Source organism: Galeopterus variegatus, unplaced genomic scaffold, assembly GCF_000696425.1.
Source record: "Galeopterus variegatus unplaced genomic scaffold, G_variegatus-3.0.2 Scaffold823, whole genome shotgun sequence".
In the NCBI taxonomy this organism is placed as follows: Eukaryota; Metazoa; Chordata; class Mammalia; order Dermoptera; family Cynocephalidae; genus Galeopterus; species Galeopterus variegatus.
The window spans coordinates 132,237-157,319 of record NW_007726934.1 but is presented as its reverse complement, the minus strand read 5'-3'; the positions used below and the strand labels follow the sequence as shown (position 1 = coordinate 157,319).

Genomic DNA, 25,083 nt, shown 5'->3' with positions numbered 1-25,083 from the left:
TCATTGTCTTAATTTCACTTTCCCAACTTCCCTATGAAACCTCCATCTTCAATATGAGGTAACAGCACAAAGAGTTTGTTCCAAGCTACCAAGTTAGCGGTGGAACCTGCATCCTTCCCAGGTATGAATGACTCTCTGTTCTTCACTGCCACGTGAGTCTTTTCCTTCCGTGAAAATGTGATAGGAAAGACACTGATATGTCCCTACCTGCCCAGAGCATGGCTTCTTCCTCAGCGACTCTAATGAATCAAAAGCCTTACAAATGTACGCTGATTTCTATCACGAACATACCACGTTGTGCAGTCATTATGGATTAAAGTTTTTCCCCCACATCTTGGCAGCATGGAGTGGCAGGTTGGCATCTTCTTTAGCTCTGAGGGCACAGCTCATTGTAGGGCCTCAATAAGTGTTGACCAAAGCAAATGATTTAACCAGAGCCAACCTTAAAATATGGGGTTGCTAGTCCCCAGGCATGGCACAACCAAAATCTTTCTCAGGTGCTATATTGCTACAGGCTGAGTGAATGTTCTGAGTCTGGGTGGGGTAAGTCCCTGAGGACCAGACCCCGAGGATACACTAGCTGAGTTCCTCTTCTAACTGCCCACCCTATGTGAGCAGAAAAGAGCAAACAAAATGATGAGACCTGGTGTCTGCTTTCAAGAAACTTATGTTAGTTACTTTGGGTGGAACAAAACTAAACTTCAGAGCAAAATCCAAAACGAAGCCTTCAGGTACAGATGCATGACTGTAAGTAAAACAGGTAGGATAACCAGGTCACAAGTTCTCAGGACTTATTCTGGTCATCAAATCTAGGGTGTTTTTTNCTGTCAAAATCCAGGAAATGGGGGTAGTGTGGACAGTGGACCCCCGGGTCCGCCAGGTGATCGAATTCCAAGTATTGATGAAAGTAAAAGTCATAGAGTTAGTCGTGGTAATGCGCACAGAGGTGTTGAGAGCAAGGATGAAGACAAAAGCCTTGGGAAGATAGTGTACATAATCCCTGTATTTCTTTTAGCATTATTTTTAGGCCTAATTATTGTTGCCAGTATTGGGTCTAGAAAGGAGATATCACAGTGCTCACAGGGTGACCTAGAAGAAACCTCCGAAGAGGTTGTACCAGAACAGGATATAGGCAAAGGACAGGAAGAACCAGAGTCAGAAAAGGAGTAGTGGCAGGAAGTAGTCCAATGCTGCTAACACCTGATGCACTGGCTGGGAAGGAAGCTCAGAGCAGCAAAGGAGAAGTGGGTATTCATATGCTGCATGGCCCTGACAGGACTTCTAGGCTGTAAAATGTACTAACATGACTGGAGGAATTTTCTTCCAGTTTCTTTATTTTAGTAATTGATTACATATACATTTAAAATCATATATAAAATAATATTTTACTTCTTTTTCCCATTTCATGAAATTAAACATTTCATGAAATAATTTTCATTAAAGTTTTCTATGGATCATTCCTATCTATGTCTTGTCTCACTAGGGCCAATTTTCTGAGTTGCCTTTTTTTGGTAATGCTACCTTCTATCTACCTTGTTTCACATATGGTACTAATATGAACATGGATATACTGTCCCCGGATTTTCATCCCAATCACAACTACACATTATGTTAGGAAAGTCGTTTATATGATTAGTTGTTTTAATTTGCCCTGTGAAGTGTATACACAAAATGAGCAGATTTTAATATAAAAGTACATTAATGCCTGTTTACACGTAAGGCATTACTTGACGCTTTAAGTGGCCCAGTACTGAATCTTTTATTCTCTGGGAGCTGTCTAGAAAAGGTTAGATATGATCCTGGGAGGTCTGATCACCCTCGGGCTGGGTGCATGGGGGATGGGGAGAAACTTAGGCAAGAGGTCCCTTGCACACTACTCAGTTAATGTTTGAACGTTTGATTTTTTTTTCTCTTTTCTATTGAAGTTGATATTTTGTCTATTGCCAATTGACAGGAAAATCTCTAATTACAAGTAAAAGAACTTTCTTTCTGGTAGTTATTTCTCTGTGAAGTGAGCACACAGCAAGTATGATAATATCATTACCCATTCTGTGACAGGCACTGAGTTCAACGCTTTATGTTCATTGTCTTAATTTCACTTTCCCAACTTCCCTATGAAACCTCCATCTTCAATATGAGGTACCGCCTTGGCCGTCAAAATCCAGGAAATGGGGGTAGTGTGGACAGTGGACCCCCGGGTCCGCCAGGTGATCGAATTCCAAGTATTGATGAAAGTAAAAGTCATAGAGTTAGTCGTGGTAATGCGCACAGAGGTGTTGAGAGCAAGGATGAAGACAAAAGCCTTGGGAAGATAGTGTACATAATCCCTGTATTTCTTTTAGCATTATTTTTAGGCCTAATTATTGTTGCCAGTATTGGGTCTAGAAAGGAGATATCACAGTGCTCACAGGGTGACCTAGAAGAAACCTCCGAAGAGGTTGTACCAGAACAGGATATAGGCAAAGGACAGGAAGAACCAGAGTCAGAAAAGGAGTAGTGGCAGGAAGTAGTCCAATGCTGCTAACACCTGATGCACTGGCTGGGAAGGAAGCTCAGAGCAGCAAAGGAGAAGTGGGTATTCATATGCTGCATGGCCCTGACAGGACTTCTAGGCTGTAAAATGTACTAACATGACTGGAGGAATTTTCTTCCAGTTTCTTTATTTTAGTAATTGATTACATATACATTTAAAATCATATATAAAATAATATTTTACTTCTTTTTCCCATTTCATGAAATTAAACATTTCATGAAATAATTTTCATTAAAGTTTTCTATGGATCATTCCTATCTATGTCTTGTCTCACTAGGGCCAATTTTCTGAGTTGCCTTTTTTTGGTAATGCTACCTTCTATCTACCTTGTTTCACATATGGTACTAATATGAACATGGATATACTGTCCCCGGATTTTCATCCCAATCACAACTACACATTATGTTAGGAAAGTCGTTTATATGATTAGTTGTTTTAATTTGCCCTGTGAAGTGTATACACAAAATGAGCAGATTTTAATATAAAAGTACATTAATGCCTGTTTACACGTAAGGCATTACTTGACGCTTTAAGTGGCCCAGTACTGAATCTTTTATTCTCTGGGAGCTGTCTAGAAAAGGTTAGATATGATCCTGGGAGGTCTGATCACCCTCGGGCTGGGTGCATGGGGGATGGGGAGAAACTTAGGCAAGAGGTCCCTTGCACACTACTCAGTTAATGTTTGAACGTTTGATTTTTTTTTCTCTTTTCTATTGAAGTTGATATTTTGTCTATTGCCAATTGACAGGAAAATCTCTAATTACAAGTAAAAGAACTTTCTTTCTGGTAGTTATTTCTCTGTGAAGTGAGCACACAGCAAGTATGATAATATCATTACCCATTCTGTGACAGGCACTAAAATCCATGGTGACTCTTCCCACAGTTAGATAAAAAAGTTTTTACCTTTATTTTTATTTTTTAAATTTATAAATATACAATGTAGTTAATTTTTGTGGCTGTTTACCAATTCCTTGCTTTCTCCCCTCTCTGACCCCTTCTCTTACCCTGATTAACATCATATCTGTTCACTTATCTTAACAAGTTCAAGGAATTATTGTGATTTTTGTGTCTTTTTTTCTCCTCATTTGTTTATTTATCTATTTTATTAGCTCCAACATATAAGTGAAAACGTGGTATTTCTTTCTGTGCTTGGCTTATTTCACTTAACATAATTTTCTATAAGTCCATGTATGTTGCTGCAAATGGTAGTATTTTATTCTTTTTTACAGCAGAGTAAGTATTCCATTGTCTGGATATACCACATTTTCCTTATCCACTCATCCAATGATGGGCATTTAGGCTGGTTCCAACTCTTGGCTATTGTAAATAGAGCTGCAATAAACATGGGAGTACAGGTATCCCTTTGACATGATGATTTCCATTCCTTTGGTTATATACCCAGCAATAGGATTGCTGGGTCATATGGCAGATCTATTTGTAGTTGTTTGAGGAAACTCCGTACCATTTTCCATAAGGGCTTCACCATTTTACAATCCCACCAACAGTGTAGGAGGGTTCCCTTTTCTCCACATCCTCACCAGCCAAATGGTAGTATTTTATTCTTTTTTACAGCAGAGTAAGTATTCCATTGTCTGGATATACCACATTTTCCTTATCCACTCATCCAATGATGGGCATTTAGGCTGGTTCCAACTCTTGGCTATTGTAAATAGAGCTGCAATAAACATGGGAGTACAGGTATCCCTTTGACATGATGATTTCCATTCCTTTGGTTATATACCCAGCAATAGGATTGCTGGGTCATATGGCAGATCTATTTGTAGTTGTTTGAGGAAACTCCGTACCATTTTCCATAAGGGCTGCACCATTTTACAATCCCACCAACAGTGTAGGAGGGTTCCCTTTTCTCCACATCCTCACCAGCATTTATTATTCTCAGTCTTTTAGATATTAGGCAGTTTAACTGGAGTGAGATGATATCTCAGTGTGGTTTTGATTTGCATTTCCTAAATGTCGAGTGATGTTGAGCATTTTTTCATATATATGTTGACCATTCATGTATGTTTCTTTGAGAAATGCCTATTCACCTCCTTGTCCATTTTAAAATTTGGTTACTTGCTTTTTTGTTGTTAAGCTGTTTGAGTTCCTTGTATATTCTGGATATTAATCCTTTGTCAGAAGCATATTTTGCAAATATTTTCTCCCACTCTGTTGATTTTCTTTTTGCTCTGTTAATTGTTTCTTTTGCTGTGCAGAAGCTTTTTAGTTTAATATAATCCCATTTGTTTATTTTTCCTTTGGTTGCCTGTGCTTTTGGGGTTGAATTCATAAAATCTCTACCTAATCCTCCTTTCTGAAGTGTTTCCCCTATGTTTTCTTTTATGAATTTTATTGTTTCAGGACATATATTTAATTCTTCTTCTTCTTTTTTTTTTTAAATGACGACTGGTAAGGGGATCCCAACCCTGGATGTGGTGTTGTCAGCACCATGCTCTCCCAAGTGAGCCATGGGCTGGCCATTGTATTTAATTCTTTAATGCATTTTGAGTTGATTTTGGTATATGATGAGAGATACAGGTCTAGTTTCATTCTTCTACATATGGATGTCCTATTTTCCCAGCACCATTTATTGAAGAGGCAGTCTCTTCCCCAGTGTGTGTTCTTGGTGTCTTCATCAAAGATCAGAGATGGTTGTAGGTGTATGGGTTGATTTCTCAGTTCTTTATTCTGTTCCATTGGTCTGTGTGTCTGTTTTTATGCCAGTACCATGCTGTTTTGGTTATAATAGCTTTGTAGTATAGTTTAAAGTCAGGTAGTGTTATGCCTCTGGCTTTATTTTTTTTGCTCAGGATTGTTTTGACTATTCCTGGTCTTTCCTTGTTCCATATGAATGTTAGAATTGTTTTTTACATTTCTGTGAGGAATGTCATTGGTATTTTGAAGGGATTGTGTTGGATCTGTAGATCACTTTGGGCAGTATGGACATTTTCACAATGTTAATTCTTCCAAGCCAAGAGCATGGGATATCTTTCCATCTTCTTGTGTCCTCTTTAATTTCTCTCAACAGTGATTTGTAGTTCTCATTGTAGAGATTTTTCACATCCTTAGTTAACTTTATTCCCAGTTTTTAATTAATTAATTAATTTTTTGGTGACTACTGTAAATGGGCTAGCTTTCTTGATTTCTTTTTCAGCTAGTTCACAGATGGAGTATAAAAATGCTGATTTTTGCATATTGATTTTGTATCCTGCCACTTTGCTGAAATTATTTATCAACTCTAAGAGTTTTTTGTAGAGTCTTCAGACTGTCATATATATAGGATCATGTCATCTGCAAACAGGGACAATTTGACTTCATCTTTTCCAGTCTGAATGCCCTTTATTTCTTTCTCTTCCCTGATTGCTCTGGCTAGTACTTCCAATACTATGTTGAGATACATTGAAAAATAAAAGATATACCTAACCTAAATGACTTTATCATGGCCTCTCTGAACTGCTTTTCTGCACACAATGTAGATAAAGTTTTACATCAGTTTTCAAAAGTAAATTAGCCTCTTATGTTTACAAACCTAATTGCAGAATAGAATTTTGGTATTGTCTTTTGGCCAATATGGTCACTGAAGTGTTTTCTCAAAACTAGGGGCAGACATCCTCCACAAATAAGTTTGCAAAGGGCTGAGCTTTTTGCTTGTGGACATATATACTTTTAAAATTTTTGAGTTGGCTTCCGGTCAAGATGGCAGAATGGACGGTCCCCAGCATCACTCTCTCCCACAAATCAACTAATTTACAACTATTGAAAAGCAATGACAGTCAAGCTGGGGCCACTAGAGCCTAGGGGAAGCTGAGGAGAGACCTATAGAGTGCCTGAAGGCTGAAGAAGCCAAGAAAGAAAAACCTGCTCTGATGTTTCAAATCCCGGCTGCTTCCAGACTAGAACTGCTGAGCACATGGAGCAGGAGCTGGCAAAAGCCACAGCTGTGCCCTTTGGATGAAGTTGCTTGGAGGCAGCAGGGGAGAAGAGGGCCTTGGTGGCTCCCAGGCCAGCAAGACCACTAATAGGGTTCCCGTGGACTGACACAGGACCAAGGAGACACAATAACTGAAAAAAAGGAGCCACTCAGAGGCTGGTAAGTCATCACAAGGGACTGGCACATGGCCCATCCCATGGGAAGTGTGTGGAGCACAGGTGGTGGGGGTGATGGGCCCACCAGGAGAACACTGAGGCACAGCAACGACAGCTGATCTGCCCTTCAATCAGTGTAGGACTGCTCATTGGAGACTGGTCAGGAATATAGAACTGAAGGGGGTGCAGTTTGATGAAAAGACTGAGGCCCAGACCAGAGTTTCTACACAACCCAGGTGTACCAGATCTCACAAGAAACGGAAGTACCTATAAAGTCAACCATTAAAACCTGAGCTGCTTAAAAAGCCTATCCCAGGGAATCTGCAGCAAAGCAGCAATTCTGCTCAACCACAGAGCTCAAGTACTGGTCCCCACGGGAAGTTCTCCCATTTTAGAAGTAAGCAAAAGACAACAAATTAGTTCCAGTGCAGAGTTTAAGTGGTGGAAACAGCAAATAATCCAACACAGAACTGAAAGAAAAAACAAAATACCCACATATCAGAGACAAAGTTTGATATTAACTAGTAAAGGCTCACATCACCAAGGAATACCTGTACAACCTAGAAGGATCGGAAGTACCATGGGCTACCAAGTCAGGGAGGGGGAAGGGCTGGGGGCCTCAGTCATGCCCCCCCCCACTGCAACCAGTCCCAAGGGTGGTTCCAGGGTCTTGGCCACACCCCTCTACACCCGCAACCAGCCCAGCAACTACCACTGAGCTGCTGCAAGAAGTTTCCCAGGTTCCTGAGCTGGGGTGGTGGGGGGTGAGGGCTTCATCCACACCTCCCTGACATCTGCACCCAACTGAGCAATGACCAAGCCACCACTGAAAGCTCCCTGGTCTCCCCTGCAGGAATGAGTGTGTGCCACAGGCCTCAATCCTGCTCTTCTCAACCCTGCCCTTCCTCTTTCCTCCTCCTCTCACCCTATTTCCTTCCCCTTTGCCCCCTCCTCACTCCCCAACTGTTCCACAACACATCATAGAATGTAAAAAAAGAATAGTAATATTAACAAATGAACTGAAAAAAAATTTTTAAAAAAATTTGAGCTAAGCAAGAATAGGAAAAAAGACCCAATACCACTCACGGTATCTAATAAATTTATGGGAGGCTGCATAAATAGGTTGTGCCAGAATCAAACATAAGAGGATAACCAAGGGGTTGGGATGAATCTGTGAATGACAAAGCCATGGTGACTCTTCCCACAGTTAGAAAATTTTTTTAAAAAATTAAAAAAGGAGGGGCCGGCCCGAGGCTCACTCGGGAGAGTGCGGTGCTGATAACACCAAGGCCGCGGGTTTGGATCCTATATAGGGATGGCCGGTTCGCTCACTGGCTGAGCGTGGTGCTGACAACACCAAGTCAAGGGTTAAGATCCCCTTACTGGTCATCTTTAAAAAATAATAATAAAAATAGATAAATTAATTAATTAAAAAAGGAAAACATCAGCAGTGGAATCATGATTGACCGAGTGCTTTATTGCTATAACCTATATAACTGGGCTCTCTAATGTCCTTCCTAAGGTTCCCCAGACACTGATTTGTCACCACAGTCTGGAGTTCAGGAATTGCTATTGCTTCCCCGTTATCTAGGGTAGAAAATGTAAACTTGGTGTGACGCCAAAAGACTGTAACAATTGGGCCCTCCTGTCCATTTCCAAGCATTATCTCCTACGGCTTCTGAAAGCAAGTATTTCCTCCTATCAGCATGTCTAACAGAAGAGCGTCTGTCCTCAGTTCATACCACATCCATTTCCCATGCTGTGCTTTTCATCATGGTCTTATTTCCACGTAATGACCTTACTCTTCCCTACCCCCATTTAGTTTAAGCCTCATAGCCTTGGTGAGTTTCTTGAAACTGCTCCAGCATCCCTTTCTTAACTTTCCTGGATGAAATACAGACTTTCCTCGAGGATACTCATGGAAAGTGAGGTAGAAGCAATAGAGGAGTCAGTCTGAAAACACACCATCAAGTGGTTGTTTGCTGTGCAACAAGGACTATCTATGCTTCCTCGTTGAGTGAAATTTCTAACTGGTACTTTGAGTTTAAGAAATATGTTTTCTCATGGGACATGTTCTCAGAGTCTCAAATTCCAGAGGTACTTATGCATAAGGAGAAATAGAAAACCATTCAAGAGACAAAAGGTATAAACTGAAACCACATTTCCTCTACTAATGGAGTTTTGGTTATCTAATAATTATCAGCTGGAAGTTAGTGCAGACAATTTCGCAAGAAAAAATAGAAATGAAAAAGGCATAGTGTCAGTGCTAAGAAGCAGGAGAGAAGCACTCCCTCATGCCCTCCACTGACCTCTTATCCAGCCAAAGCCATCCGTTATATTTCCATGGATGAATGAAGTCACTACAAATAGGCAGAGATACAAGTAAATATGCTAAAATAAAGCAAAAAGCTACCAATTAATTCTTGGGTCTTCAAAAATGAGAATGGGTCCATCTTTGAGTTAACTGATGTGTCATGAAAGCCACAGACATTCAGGAATCTCCCTGTAGGAGAACTAAAACTGTTGCCACTAAATTATACAAGTCCATCATATCCTCCAACTATTAAGGGTCTATGTTGAAGTTTTTACATTTATATACTTGTAGTAATACACCTACCATAAGAGCCTGTTACTTTTATTTATGAGTTTTTATAAAACTAGACATAATTTTTAAACATTCTTGTTCTGCTAGCCATTTTTATAACCAATCTAAATATCAAAACATGCTTTACAAAACAACTCAAATGTGGAGAAAAAATTGAAACATTTTTCCTAAACACTCCAAGGCCTCTTTTCTTCCCTTGGATGCTGAGAACATGAGTGCTGTGTCACCTTGAAATCTTGTGTTGTTCTAGTCTAACAAATCCAATGAGGAAGAGCTTTCTGGAAGCAAACAATAACCTGTTTTTAAAGGAAGAAAGTCACCTTTTTTCTGATTGAGGGGACTTTCATGTTTCACATCCCTAAATAGCAGGTGTCACTTTCTGGTTGCTTGGTCTTAGGACAAGGAACTTCACTCTTCACTCCTGGGACTCCTCCTTGGCATGATGGCCCCACAAAGGATGCCTCTCACAGAGTGTTTGTGAGGTTAAAATAGATAACAGGTGTGAGTAATCTAGCACTGTACCTGGCATACAGTGGGTGCTCAAACAAATGTTGATAGGATCTAAAATCAACTGTGATGATGGATATAAGATTGTATGAATAACGGGGCATCGTAATTTGTACATTGCAACGGTCAGATTTAACCACAACCAAGTCATAAAACTGAACTTCCTTGATATCGATGGCATTCTGATAAACTCTGTGGTCATTTACAAACATATTCTATGGTCTCTACTAAATCGTAAAACTCTTGGGGTGAGGAGCAAGGATTAGTTAACTCACCACTCACTGCCTTAGGCCCATGGATGGTTAAGACTGGAAGGGATTTTCTTCTTTGCCTTGGAGCCCCACTCAAGACCATGATGGCATCAAAAGCAATCTTGCTTCTTGGATCCCAAGTCAAAGATTCTAACCTTCTCTCTCTTCTGATCTCGTCTTCAGTCCTTAATGCCCAGATCTCCAGGGGAAACCTTATTTGCTCATACCAGGCCTTGACTTCCCAGCTTTACGCATTTAAAAGAACTCTCATTATATTGACAGGCTCATATCTGCTGTACCTTCCCATTTTCTCAATACAATCATTCATTCATTCATTCCACAACAATTTATTGCATCTTTATTTATGCAAGTTCTAGGCACTATGGCATGGGGCACTGAATGAGGCAGTTTCTTCCCAAGAAAATTATAAACTGGGGGTGGGGGTGGGGAGTGGACGATGGACAATAATTAGACCCCTATACGATGTGCCAGGTTTTAATATGTGCAATCGAGCAAAATGAAGCAGTGCAAGGGGATGAGAGTGATGTTAGGGTGGGGCACTGTTTTAAGATAGTGGTCAGGGGAGCACTACCTGATAAGGAGACTTTTGAGAAGAGATGTGTAGGAAGTATGGGGGGGATGCTCCGCAGATATCAGGGGAAGGGCAAACAGGGAGAGGGAACTCTAAACGAAAAGGTCCTGAGACAAGCATGCTTGGCATATATGAAGAACAGCAAGGAGGATCAGCAACAGAGTGAGCATCATGGAGAGTACTGGATGAGGGCTGAGGGTGGATACAGGTCACAGAAAGCCTTGGTAAGGAATGACAAGGAATGGCATTTTTACTTCAGTGGAATGGGAAGCCTGGAAGGGCTTTAGCAGAGAAGAAACCTGAGGTGAGAAATATTGAACAGTCACTGCATCTGCTATGTGAGGAACAGGCAGAGGCAAGGCAATGGGCAATCAATTGTAGAAGCAGAGAACCCTCGGCAAGCAGGAGATGTTGGAAGCTTTTAGGAGGTGGTGGAAGTGGTGGTGGTGAGAAGTGGCTGGAATCTGCATATACTGGAGGTAGTGCTAAAAGGATTTCATGATGGAGCAGACGTAGAATATGAGAGAAAGGCAGCAGAGAAGACTGACTTTGCCCTGAGCAACTGCCAGAATGAAGTTGCCATTTACTGAGATGGGGATGGGTTTGGAGGGGCAGGTGCTGGACGTGTTTAGTTTGAGATGCCTGCTAAACACCCAAGTTGGCATGTCAGCTAGGCAGTAAGATGATCAGGTCCAGAATTCAGGAGAGAAGTCAGCTAGAGATGTATGCTTGAGAGCTGTTTGTGTATAGATGATATTTCAAGCCATGGAACTGGTTGACACTGTCCAGGGAGCAAGTATAGCTGGAGAAGGGAAGGGATCTGAAGACTGGGTGAGGACTTAGCTCTACAGCAGTCCATAAATAGATGTTGCTACAATGAGGATGATTCAGTAAAGAGGTCAGAGAAAGTGTTAAGTGTGGCAGGAGTACCATGAAGGGAGCGCTCTGTCCTGACAACCAAGAGAAGTGTTTCCAGAAGAGTTTTATACTACAAATCCAGTCCATCAGCAAATCTTCTTGGCTTGATCTTCAACACATTTCCAGAATGTGACCTCTCAGCACCCCCCCAATTCTCCAACAAGGAGCAAGTCACCATTATCTCCCTCATAGGTAAATGCGGAAGTCTTTGACTAGTCTCTGCTTCCAACCTGGCTCCCCTAATAACCTGTTCTGCACCCAGCAGGCAGAGTGATTCTTCTTTTTTTTTGTGACTGGTAAGGGGATCGCAACCCTTGGCTTGGTGTCACCCACACCACGCCCAGTGAGCGCACCGGCCATCCCTATATAGGATCCGAACCTGCGGCGGGAGCGCCGCTGTAGTCCCAAGCGCCGCACTCTCCGAGTGCACCACGGGGCCGGCCCCAGAGTGATTCTTCTAAATTAATGTAAGTGATGTCACACTGACAACTTTTAGTTGTTGTTGATAGGTCCATGAAGAGAGGACTGCGGGCTGATCATGTACTTTGAAAATAGTCGTTCACTGATTACCTGTAGTACAGCAGTTTGGCTGAATGAGTGGGAATGAAGCCTTATCCTAGTATTATTAATAATATAACTATGGGTTAATGAGAAATGAAAAAAGAGACATTACAACTGATATCCCAGAAATACAAAGGATCATAAGTGACCACTATGATAAATTATATGCCACCAAATTGGATAACCTAGAATAAATGGAGAAATTTGTAGACATATACAGCCCACGAAGACTAAATAATGAAGAAATAGAAAATCTGAACAGACCAATAACAAGTAAAGAGTCAGTAATGAAAATTCTCCCATCAAAGAAAGTCCAGGATGTGATGGCTTCATTAATGAATTTACCAGCCAGTTAAAGAATATGTAATGCCAGTCCATCTCAAACTTTTCTAAGAATGTGATGAGAAAGGAAAACTTCCAAACTCATTTTATGAGGCCAGCATTACCCTGATACCATAGCTAGATACGAGCACCACAGGAAAAGAAAATTACAGGCCAATATCCCTGATGAACACAAATGCAAAAATCCTCAACGAAATACTAGCAAACCAAATTCAAGAGCATATTAAAAGGACCATTTGCCATGATCAAGTGGGATTTATCCCTGGGGTACAAGGATGCTTCAACATATGCAAGTCAATAAATGTGTTACACCATATGCACAGAATGAAGGTCAAAAACCATACGATCATCTTGATAGATTCAGAAAAGGCATTTGACAAAATCCAACATTCTTTTATGATTAAAAACTCTCAACAAATTAGGTATAGAAGGAATGTACCTCAACACAATTAAAGACCATATACGACAAGCCTATGGATAATATCATAATCAACACTGAAAAGTTGAAAGGATTTCTGTGAGAATCAGCACCAGGAGAAGAATGCTGACTCTTCAACACAATTAAAGACCATATACGACAAGCCTATGGATAATATCATACTCAACACTGAAAAGTTGAAAGGATTTCTGTGAGAATCAGCACCAGGAGAAGAATGCTGACTCTTGCCTCCTCTATTCAATATAGTACTGGAAGTCCTAGCCAGAGCTACTAGGCAAGACAAAGAAAGAAACGGCAACCAAACCTGAAAGGAAGAAGTTAAATAGTCTCTGTTTACAGTCAACATGATCTTATGTACAGAAAACCTTAAAACCTTAACCTTAAAACCAAAAAAAACTTAAAAACTCCACCAAAAAACTGTTAGTTACTAAAAACAAATTCAGTAAAACTGCAGGATACAAAATCAACTTATAAAAACAGTAACATTTCTATACACTAACTATGATCTATCTGAAAAAGAGATCAAGAAAACAATCCCATTTACAGTAGCTACCAAAAAAAGGAAATACTAAGGAATAAATTTAACCAAGGAGGTGAAAGACCAGTACACTGAAAACTATAAAACATTGATGAAAGAAATGGAAGAAGACAAAAGTAAATGGAAAGATATCCCCTGTTCATGAATTGGAAGAATTCATATGGTTAAACTGTCCATACTACCCAAAGTGATCTACAGATTCAATGTAATCCCTAATGACATTCTTCACAGAAAGAGAAAATAATCCTGAAATTCATATGGAACCACAAAAGACTCAGAATAAGACCAATAACAAGTAAAGAGTCAGTAATGAAAATTCTCCCATCAAAGAAAGTCCAGGATGTGATGGCTTCATTAATGAATTTACCAGCCAGTTAAAGAATATGTAATGCCAGTCCATCTCAAACTTTTCTAAGAATGTGATGAGAAAGGAAAACTTCCAAACTCATTTTATGAGGCCAGCATTACCCTGATACCATAGCTAGATACGAGCACCACAGGAAAAGAAAATTACAGGCCAATATCCCTGATGAACACAAATGCAAAAATCCTCAACGAAATACTAGCAAACCAAATTCAAGAGCATATTAAAAGGACCATTTGCCATGATCAAGTGGGATTTATCCCTGGGGTACAAGGATGCTTCAACATATGCAAGTCAATAAATGTGTTACACCATATGCACAGAATGAAGGTCAAAAACCATACGATCATCTTGATAGATTCAGAAAAGGCATTTGACAAAATCCAACATTCTTTTATGATTAAAAACTCTCAACAAATTAGGTATAGAAGGAATGTACTTCAACACAATTAAAGACCATATACGACAAGCCTATGGATAATATCATAATCAACACTGAAAAGTTGAAAGGATTTCTGTGAGAATCAGCACCAGGAGAAGAATGCTGACTCTTGCCTCCTCTATTCAATATAGTACTGGAAGTCCTAGCCAGAGCTACTAGGCAAGACAAAGAAAGAAACGGCAACCAAACCTGAAAGGAAGAAGTTAAATAGTCTCTGTTTACAGTCAACATGATCTTATGTACAGAAAACCTTAAAACCTTAACCTTAAAACCAAAAAAACCTTAAAAACTCCACCAAAAAACTGTTAGTTACTAAAAACAAATTCAGTAAAACTGCAGGCTACAAAATCAACTTATAAAAACAGTAACATTTCTATACACTAACAATGATCTATCTGAAAAAGAGATCAAGAAAACAATCCCATTTACAGTAGCTACCAAAAAAAGGAAATACTAAGGAATAAATTTAACCAAGGAGGTGAAAGACCAGTACACTGAAAACTATAAAACATTGATGAAAGAAATGGAAGAAGACAAAAGTAAATGGAAAGATATCCCCTGTTCATGAATTGGAAGAATTCATATGGTTAAACTGTCCATACTACCCAAAGTGATCTACAGATTCAATGTAATCCCTAATGACATTCTTCACAGAAAGAGAAAATAATCCTGAAATTCATATGGAACCACAAAAGACTCAGAATAAGACCAATAACAAGTAAAGAGTCAGTAATGAAAATTCTCCCATCAAAGAAAGTCCAGGATGTGATGGCTTCATTAATGAATTTACCAGCCAGTTAAAGAATATGTAATGCCAGTCCATCTCAAACTTTTCTAAGAATGTGATGAGAAAGGAAAACTTCCAAACTCATTTTATGAGGCCAGCATTACCCTGATACCATAGCTAGATACGAGCACCACAGGAAAAGAAAATTACAGGCCAATATCCCTGATGAACACAAATGCAAAAATCCTCAACGAAATACTAGCAAACCAAATTCAAGAGCATATTAAAAGGACCATTTGCCATGATCAAGTGGGATTTATCCCTGGGGTACAACAGATGTAAAAGACAGTAGGAACAATTGTGAAAGTGAAGGTCATGAGAAATTGAGATGGAAGGAGACCCCCCCACACACACACAAGGAAATTGATTGGCCTTAGACAGGACCATGGACAATTAATTCATCCACTACAACAGGAAGACAGTTTAGATACAGATGCATTCATCTGGGGGCTACTTGTGGAAGTGTTCTTTTAATTGCTTCTATTTTTTCAGTGAAATATGAGGCAAGACAAAATCAGGAGAGTGAACTGACCAGCAAAAAGTAGTAGGAGATAAATTTGGACATGATGAATATGCCGTTAGTCAGCATTAGTCACCATGTGGGTTTTTCTGAAGACATTTTTAGCCATCAGGGCAGGCATGAACCAAATACAAACAAATAACACTCAACAGATGGGACACTGTAGCACCCGTGCCTAGGAGTCATTTATTCATTCAAAAAATAATTCTTGTTCACCTACTCTTGGACAAGAGCTCTTCTCAGGAAAAAACCAGAAGTGGTCATTAGAACATGGGCATTATATTCTAACACAGGGGAGACTTTTAGGGTACTTTCCTTCAACAGGCATAACCTTATGATACCGATATGTCAGGGCCATCCCTAAGAGGGTATGTTCCTGGAGATACCAACAAATGTGCCTATGATAATCACACATAAGAAGAGGATTCTCTGTTACCATTTCCCATATACACTTTTAGAGACAGCATTATAAACAGAACTTGAGACACTGAATTTTGATGATGTTAAAAAATAGGACTATTGTCCCTTAACCCAGATCACTAGCCCACTGGGGTCTATGTTGGGGCACAGGCCAGCCACCTCACTTGCCTTATTTAACAGACTGACCTGTGAAATGCACACACATATCTATAATGCCTCATGGAGGGGAAAGATCACCCTGGTTAAGATGTTCGTGTGCTACACAGCAAGAATTTTAGAAAAGAGCAAATGGGCAATAGAGTGTGCCCACCAAAGAGATGTCCAAGCCCCCAGGTCTGGAACATTTGGAGTTAGTGGAGCAACTGACGATACAAGGGGTGGGGGAGGGGTGTTCCATGTGGTCCTGTTGAGAAAGACTTTAAGATTTGGTTTCTTCTCTCAATATACAGTCCTGCATTATAGAGTTTGTAGTCCTTATTCATGATACATACCTCCATGATGTCAAAAAGGACCTATGTGAAGGAGCACTGAAACTAATGCTGAAAGGGGAATTCACCAAGAATGGAAACAGTCTGAAAAATACCAGAGAGATCAGAAAGACTAAGAAGAGACCCAGCTAGAAGGCTGTAACTCTAGGAGGTAGGCAGCCCCCACAGATCTGGGGGTAATACCCGTGTCTGAGAGTCTGCATGTCAGGGAGAGCTGCTGCTCATGGACACAGGCCCTGCACCAACAACTGATTCACTAGGGCCATGTCAGCAACAGCCTCAGTGAGAGTCTCTGCCTCCTTCTTGTCTTCTCTACAGAAACCCTACCCGGTTTTGTATGAGGCTATGAATGTGCTTCAGACTTGGGCTCCCCAGATGAAGGGTCTGAAGCTGGGACTAGTGCCAGGTCTTTCGTGTGTCAGGTTGGGGACCATGTTGCTCTTGGGGATGATTTTTCTCCCATGCATATACTGTGGCATGGAATCGGTGGATTTTTCTTCCTATGAAATGGTCATCCCCAAGAGGCTGACAGTCAAAGGAAGTGAAGACCCAGTGAAGAAGGCTTCCTATTCGTTATTTATGCAGGGTCAGGAAGAGGTGATTCATCTAAAAGTGAAGACGGACGATTTTATGAATAACTTCCCAGTCTACAGTTACCACAGTGGCATCCTGCGTCAAGAAATGCCTTATATCGCACATGACTGCCACTATGAAGGCTACATAGAAGGAGTGCCAGGTTCTTTTGTGTCTGTCAACACCTGTGCAGGCCTCAGGGGCATCCTGATTAAGGAGGAAAAATCCTATGGCATTAAACCCATGAACTCTTCCAAACGGTTTGAACATGTGTTATACACCATGGCACATCAAGCTAGAGTCTCCTGTAGTGTCACTTCCAAAGACAACCAGGTGGTGTCCACCAGCCGGCAACAAGGGAGCAGGAAGCCTCATAATGTACAGGCACTGTCCTACTTGTGGTCGCACACCAAGTACGTGGAGATGTTTGTCGTGGTCGACAACCAGCGGTTTCAGATGTGGGGCAGTAACATCAATGAGACAGTCCAGAGAGTAGTGGACATTATTGCTCTGGCCAACAGCTTCACTAGGGGAATAAACACAGAGGTGGTGCTGGCTGGAATGGAGATTTGGACCGAGGGGGACCTAATAGAGGTCCCAGTGGATCTGCAAGTTACACTCAGGAATTTCAACAGCTGGAGACGAGAGAATCTCTTCCATCGTGTGAAGCATGATGTTGCCCACATGATCGTCGGGCATCATCCTGGGGAGAATATGGGCCAGGCATTTCTCAATGGTGCCTGTTCAAGCGGTTTTGCGGCAGCTGTTGAATCCTTCCATCATGAAGACGTCCTTCTGTTTGCAGCGCTCATGGTCCATGAGCTCGGGCACAACCTGGGTATTCGGCACGACCACTCGGCCTGCATTTGTAAAGATAAGCACCTTTGCCTCATGCATGAAAATATCACTAAAGAAAGTGGCTTCAGCAACTGCAGCTCTGACTCCTTTTACCAGTTCCTTCATGAACACAAAGGGGACTGCCTATTTAACAAGCCATGGCACAAAGGCCGCATGCGTAGGGCCTCCCGCTGTGGAAATGGTGTGGTGGAGGACTGGGAGCAGTGTGACTGTGGCTCTGCCTGTCACCTTGATCCATGCTGTGATCCAGTATGTAAACTGAAGGAGAGTGAGGAGGGATTCCAACTGTGGAAATGGCGTGGTTGATGAAATGGAGCAGTGTGACTGTGGTTCTGACTGTATGAATCATGCATGCTGTGATCAAAACTGTCAACTAAAGCCCACTGCACAGTGTAGTGATGGCCCTTGCTGTTCTCACTGTAAATTTCAACCTAAAGGACACACTTGCCGTCATCCTAAGGAATCATGTGACCTCCCAGAATATTGTAATGGTACGTCTTCTATATGTCCCGATGACAGGTTTAAACAAGATGCCACAGTGTGTCACGAACAGTACTATTGTCTTCGTGGTCATTGCTTGGATCCTAGTAGTCAATGTGTGCGTGTTTTTGGGTTTGGTGCAACTTCTGCCTCAGAAAAATGTTACACTTTAATGAACAGCAGAGGGGACCGATTTGGAAACTGTGGCCTTCCCACTAGAGATCATCCAAATTATATTAAGTGTACAAATGACCATATAATGTGTGGGAAACTTATATGTACAAGTATTAGTAAGTTACCAGAAATAAAACTCCACCACACAATGATCCAGGTCCCTGATGAAGATTCCTTCTGCTTTAGCATGGATGCCTATAGTAATAATACTGATATTCCTGATGAAGGAGATGTTCAGGATGGCACTTCTTGTGCCGAACACAAAGTCTGCAAGAAATTTTTCTGCATTATTCCCCCTACAAACGTCCTTCCCTGCAATTCAGTGGATCTGTGTAATGGGAATGGAATTTGCAATGATTTAGGGCACTGCCACTGTAATTTTGGCTTTGCCCCCCCTGACTGCAAAAATCCAGGAATTGGGGGTAGTATAGACAGTGGCCCTGCCTCTACGCCAGGTGATGGACCTCCAGCAGAAGAAGGAAGTGGAAATGCTACCAATCACAAACAAGAAGAATTAGATGTAGACTTGACAATATTATCTGTCCTTATATTTTTTATACTACTATTAATAGGCTTAATTATTTGCTCTTTGTGCCTTTGTAAACGTTCACCACCAGCAGAAGGTCCTCCAGAGACCACAGAAAAGGCCACAGAACCAGTCTCAGTAGAGGCCTCTGAAGCCGCAGAAGAAGAGGAAGAAGAGGAGGAAGAAGAGGAAGAGGAAGAGGAAGAAGAAGAGGAAGAAGAGGAAGAACCAGAAGAATAAGATAAGTAGTGAGAGGATTAAGCCAAATATATCAAACTCCTGAAGTACTGAGTGGGAAAGAGAGGCTCAGTGATGCAAAAGTGAAGTGGGAATCCATGGCTCCAGTGGCTCTGACTGGGATTCTATACTCTATAAAAATATACTAATGTTGGAGGAGAGATTCCTCACTTTTATTATTAATTATAGTAATTAAGTTTTTATTTATTTAAATTAATATATTAAATATTTTAGTACTTTTTGCTTTTTCACATTTCATTTAGAATCTTCACATGCATCTTTGGGCCAATTTTTTCAGTCACCAGAAACTGTCTTTCATCTAAGTTGCTTTACATACAGTGCTATATGTATCTGAATTTATTATCATCACTGGGATTTTCATCTCAAGTAACAACTACCTATTATGTGAGGACAGTTGTTTATGTGATTGATCAGTCTAACTTGCTGTATAAATGTGCATTCAAATGAGAAGTGTTTAAACCCCCAAATAAATAAAACCTCATTCATATTAGACATCTTTTCAGATTCCATGTGATGTAGTCACTGAGTCCACTTTGTTCTGGGGCTCTATGGGAGGGATCATATCTGATAAGGCAGAAGACCCTGACTGCCCCAGTTTTAGGAGGCTAGCATTGAAGTCACCCACCTTTCCAAATATGGCAGATGTTTAACATGATATATTCAGTTTATTACTTCCCAGTGTTTTTAGGTGCTTCCTATAGCCATTTTCCTTGTTTAAACTAAAAGATTTGTTTTTTTTTTTCAGGGCAGCATTCATAGCCCTTCCTTTTTACTAACTTTCCTGGGATGAATCTCACACCCTCGAATATCTCATGTCCCATGACATCACCTAGAATTAGGAAGATGTGTTCATGCTAATTTTGTAATAGTATAGTGGTGCCTACCACAGTGCTGAGCACATGTATGAAATTAAAATTTTTTTCTCTTTCTTTTAAAAATTTTTTATTTAAATTAATAACTTGTTGACAACCAGAAGGATCTTCTCTGTTACAAGTAACAGACCTCTGTAGGTGGTAGTAACTTCTAAGAGAAGAGAGCACAAAACAAATATTAACATTACCCATTCTGTACCAGGCACTGTGTTAAACACCTTACATTTATTGCCTTAATTTAATCCTCTCAACATCCCAGTGAAACCTCCATCTTGTAAATGAGGAAAGAGTCCAAAGAGTTTGATCTAGACCTAGTAAGTAAATGGTGGACCCTGCATCATCCCTAGGGATGACTGAATATCCGTCCTCTGCTGCCCCATGGGCCTTTTCCTTCAGTAAAAAGTGATAGGAAAGACACTGATATGTCCTTCATTGCCCAGAACATGGCTTCGTTCTCAGTGACTCTAATGAATCAAAAGACAAATGGAAGCTGATCTCTATCATGAACCTACTGCACTGTGTACTCATTATGGATTAAAGTGACTTCTCCCCTACTACATCCTGACAGTGTGGAGTGGTGGGTTGGCATCATTATTTAGTTCTGTGGGCCCAGCTCATTGTAGATGCTCAATAAGTGTTGAACAGGTGAACAATTTAACCAAAACCAATCTTAAAAAAATGAGGCAAGATTTGTGTCTTGGGTAGGATGAGTCTTACTGGCATGTAGCCATTGCATGACCAAAATCTTGCTCAGATGCAATATTACTAATTTTATAAATGATGAAGTAAGTTGGAAAATGTTTATAATACTCCAAACTCCAGTCAAAGAAAGTTGAAGCCCATTAGGATAGACTATGGTTGGGAGAGACCACTTTTTTTTTTTTCCTTTTTGTCTTTTTTCGTGTCCGGCAACGGATCGCAACCCTCAGTGTCGCGCCCATACCGGGGACTGGCAACGGGATCGCAACCCTCGGTGTCGCGCCCATACCGGGGACTGGCAACGGGATCGCAACCCTCGGTGTCGCGCCCATACCGGACCGGGACCGGCAACGGGATCACAACCCTCGGTGTTGCTCCCCCACCTCGCTCAGCCAGTGAGCAGGCACCGGTCTGTATGTGGGATCCGAACCCTCGGCGGGAGCGCCACCGCGCTCCCAAGCGGCGCACTGTAGCAGTGCGCCACCGGGCTGGCCCCAGGGAGAGACCACTTTTAATATGTGCAGGAGCAGGTATATGTAACCTGGGATCTTAAATCTCCAGGTTCAAGAGTCAGAGCTCCTTGTAAAGCTCAGGTGATAAGTCTCTTCTGCGCCATAAGTGACTGCCTACAGGAAATGTACCCTTTCTCCTGATTCCTTTCCCCAGTGTCTTTGGGGGATTATGAGTAATGTTCACAAGTTCCAGTAATCTTTGTGGGTAGTCACTTGTACCCCAGCCTGGTGCTGCTCCAGGAGACTCCAAGGCGACTTCTTGCCATCCTTTCCTTGCCTTCTTGTCTTCTCTGCACTGCCTCAGGCCAGCAGAGACCCAGGCCCTTCCCTTAGTTCCCTAAAGCACAGCCAATTCCAGGCTCCAGAGTTTTATCCAGACATGGGGAGATCAAAGGGAAATTACAACGTGGGATAGAAAACAGATTTACATGCTACAGATATTAAGACTCTGGGAGTCCAGGGGTCATGCCCCTCCTTGTACTGGCCATCCCTCTCCTTGTCCCTGACCTGCTATCTTTTGTTGTCCCATTGAAGTGCCTTTGGGAATGTCCTCCTAACCTGGAGTCAAACTCCATTCCATTCTCTGGGCCCAGAGTGAGGGAAAAACTATTTTAAAAAAAATTTACTGAAAATCCAGATCACATCATCATAACCTTAAATGGATGCAATTCTGCCCACAAAGACAGTGTTAAATTAATTTGGAAAAGTTTTAGCTTCTGTTTCTCCAAACTCCATTCTTGAATGGAATTCTGTCTATTTGGTGGTGAAGGAGCAAAAGTCTCAAATGTTTTCTTAAAAAAAAAAAGATGCAGTCTTCCTCCACCAATGAAAATGCAAAATGCTGAACAACTGTAAAATGTTTTCACCATGCTTCTAGCATAAAGCTTTCAAAAAAGTTTGAGGTCTTTTATCACAACCCGTTATATATGTAATATGGGTCCAGGTGATTACTTTGCAATGGGAAGAAGAATCTTCCATAACCCTCTCTCATCAATATGCATGCTTCACTACCTTATGTCTTGTTATGGAAAAATCTCTCTACTTTCAAGAGGGTGCTGAGGAGGGAAAGAGCCTAAATACCTTGACTTTTGCCCTACCTTTGAGATGGTTCCTGGGTCCTTAAAACCTGTGACATAATGAACTGTAATTATAGACATTTTAAGGCCACAGCAGTTTTGTTTTGGTGGCTCTTTGGTACAGGGATTGAACCCTGAACCTTGGTGTTATCAGCTCCACACTCTAACCAACTGAATTAACTGGTCAGCTCCCCACAGTTTTCTTAATTATTATTTTTAATTGACACATAATAATAAGAATACATTTTTAGGGGGTGTAGAGTGATATTTCAATACATGTATACAACGTGTAATGATCAAATCAGGGCAATTAGCATATCCATCACTGCAAACATTTATCATTTCCTGTGTTGAGAACATTCCAACTCCTCTCATCTAGCCATTTGAAAAGATACAATAAATAATTGTTGATTTCCCATAGCCAATGCAAATAAAAACACCTGAGAGCTATATGCTAGATCTACATACCACTGCTTTGTTTCACTGAGTTAAGCTTGATTCTTTTTTTTTTTTCCTTTTTGTCTTTTTTCGTGTCCGGCAACGGATCGCAACCCTCAGTGTCACGCCTGTACCGGACTGGACCGGACCGGCAACGGGATCGCAACCCTCGGTGTTGCGCCCGCACCTCGCTCAGCCAGTGAGCGGGAACTGGTCTGTATGTGGGATCCGAACCCTCGGCGGGAGCGCCGCCGCGCTTCCAAGCGGCGCACTGTAGCAGTGCGCCACCGGGCCGGCCCTGAGTTAAGCTTGATTCTAAATGGGGAACCCTTTGTGACTCTCTTTCACAGAGATATTGAAGGAATCTTCTCTGACCGTATATCCAATGGTGCTTCTATAGGCCTTTTCCCATACACATTCCCATCAAGAACTCCTGCCTACTAGATGTGAGATCCACATGGTCATGCTTGCTTTCATAAAGTTAACCTTCATTCTAAACGGGCAACCTTCTGTAAGTCTTTTTCACAGAGAGATTCAATAAAGTTTTCTCACCATGGATGAATGGCTGTTCCAATGGAGTTTTGCCATATCCGAAGCAAACGAAAACACCTGTGTGCTATACACGAGCTCTCCAAAACACTACTTTGTTTTACTGAGTTAAGCTTGATTCTAAACAGGGAATCTTGTGTGACTCTTTCACAGAGGTTATCAAGGAAACTTCCCTGACCATATATCCAATGGTGTTTCTATAGGCCTTTTCCCGTAAACATTCCTGCAAGCTAGATGTGAGATCCACATGAAGGTGCTTGCTCTCATCAAGTTAAACTTTGTTCTAAACGGGCAACCTTCTGTGAGTCTTTTTCATAGTGATATTCGACAATGTTTTCTGACCATGGATGAATTGCTGTTCCAAAGGGGTTTTCCCATAGGCAATGCAAGTGAAAACACCTGCGAGCTACCAGCAAGCTCGACATACCACTGCTTTGTTTTACTGAATTGAGCTTGATTCTAAATGGGGAACCTAGTGTGACTCTCCTTTATGGAGATTATCGAGGAATCTTCCCTGATCACATATCCCAAGGTGCTTCTATGGACCTTTTCCCATATACATTCCCAACCAGAATTCCTGCAAGCTAGATGCAAGATACACATGGTGATGCTAGCTCTCAAAAGTTAAACTTTGACTTCCAGTCAAGATGGCGGAATAGATGGTCCCCAGTATCACTCTCTCCCACAAATCAACACGTTTACAGCTATTGAAAAGTAATGTCAAGCTGGGGCCACTAGAGCCCAGGGGAAGAGGAGGAGACCTACAGAGTGCATGAAGGCCGAAGAAGCCACAATGAGAGAAAGAAAAAACCTCTGTTTCGAATCCCGGCTGCTTCCAGACTGGAGCTGCTGAGTGTGCAGAGCAGGAGCTGGCAAAAAGCCACAGATGTGTCCTTTGTATGAAGTTGCTTGGAGGCAGCAGGGAAGAAGAGGGCCTTGGTGGCTCCCAGGCCAGCAAGACCACTAATAGGGTTCCCGTGGACCCACATAGGACTGAGAAGATGCAACAACTGAAAAAAAGGAGCCACTTGAGGCCGGTGAGTCATCACAAGGGACCAGGGCACAGCCTGTCCCATAGGAAGTGTCTGGAGCACGGGTGGTGGGCAAGACAGGCCCACCGGGGGAACACTGGGGCACAGCAAGGACAGCTGATCTGCCCCCCAATCAGCATAGGACCACTCAGAGGAGACTGGTCAGGAATATAGAATTGCATGGGGTGCAATTTGATGAAAAGACTGAGGCCCAGACCAGTGTTTGTACACAACCCAGGTGCACCAGATTTCACTAAACCTGGAAGTACTTATAAAGTAAATCATTAAAACCTGAGCTGCACAAAAAGCCTTCCCCAGGGAATCAGCAGCAAAGCAGCAATTTAGCTCAACCACAGAGCTCAAGTACTGGTCCCAACAGGAAGTCCCCCCACTTTAGAAGTAAGTAAAAGACAAAGTAAGCAAATTAATTCCAGTGCTGATGGAGTTTGGATGTGTTGTCCCCTCCAAAACTCATGTGGAAATTTGATCTCCAATGTGGCAATGTTGGAAACTGATTGAGTCATAGGGGCAGATCCCTCATGAATGGATTAATGCTCTCTCTGGGGGAGTGGGGATTAATGAGTGAGTTCTCGCTCTATTAGTTCCTGTGAGAGCTTGTTGTTTAAAAAGACCCTGTCACCTCG

The 25,083-nt window shown here is 41.6% G+C and overlaps 2 protein-coding genes across 2 annotated transcripts in view; both read left to right on the top strand.

Moving 5' to 3' along the window:
* The window catches only part of LOC103590474 (disintegrin and metalloproteinase domain-containing protein 1-like), an 11,933-nt gene extending 10,763 nt beyond the window's left edge, over nt 1–1,170 (top strand). The window contains exon 2 of the mRNA XM_008572707.1: nt 881–1,170. Within this exon, the coding sequence (XP_008570929.1) occupies nt 881–1,170 (290 nt within the window). The remainder of the gene's footprint in view (nt 1–880) is intronic.
* A 15,399-nt stretch (nt 1,171–16,569) lies between these two features.
* On the top strand, nt 16,570–19,244 carry LOC103590466 (disintegrin and metalloproteinase domain-containing protein 1b-like). Its single transcript, XM_008572702.1, has 2 exons — nt 16,570–17,981; nt 18,094–19,244. The coding sequence occupies exons 1-2, from the start codon at nt 16,658–16,660 to the stop codon at nt 19,242–19,244; spliced, it is 2,475 nt and encodes an 824-aa protein (XP_008570924.1). The 5' UTR covers nt 16,570–16,657.
* Nucleotides 19,245–25,083: the final 5,839 nt, after the last annotated feature.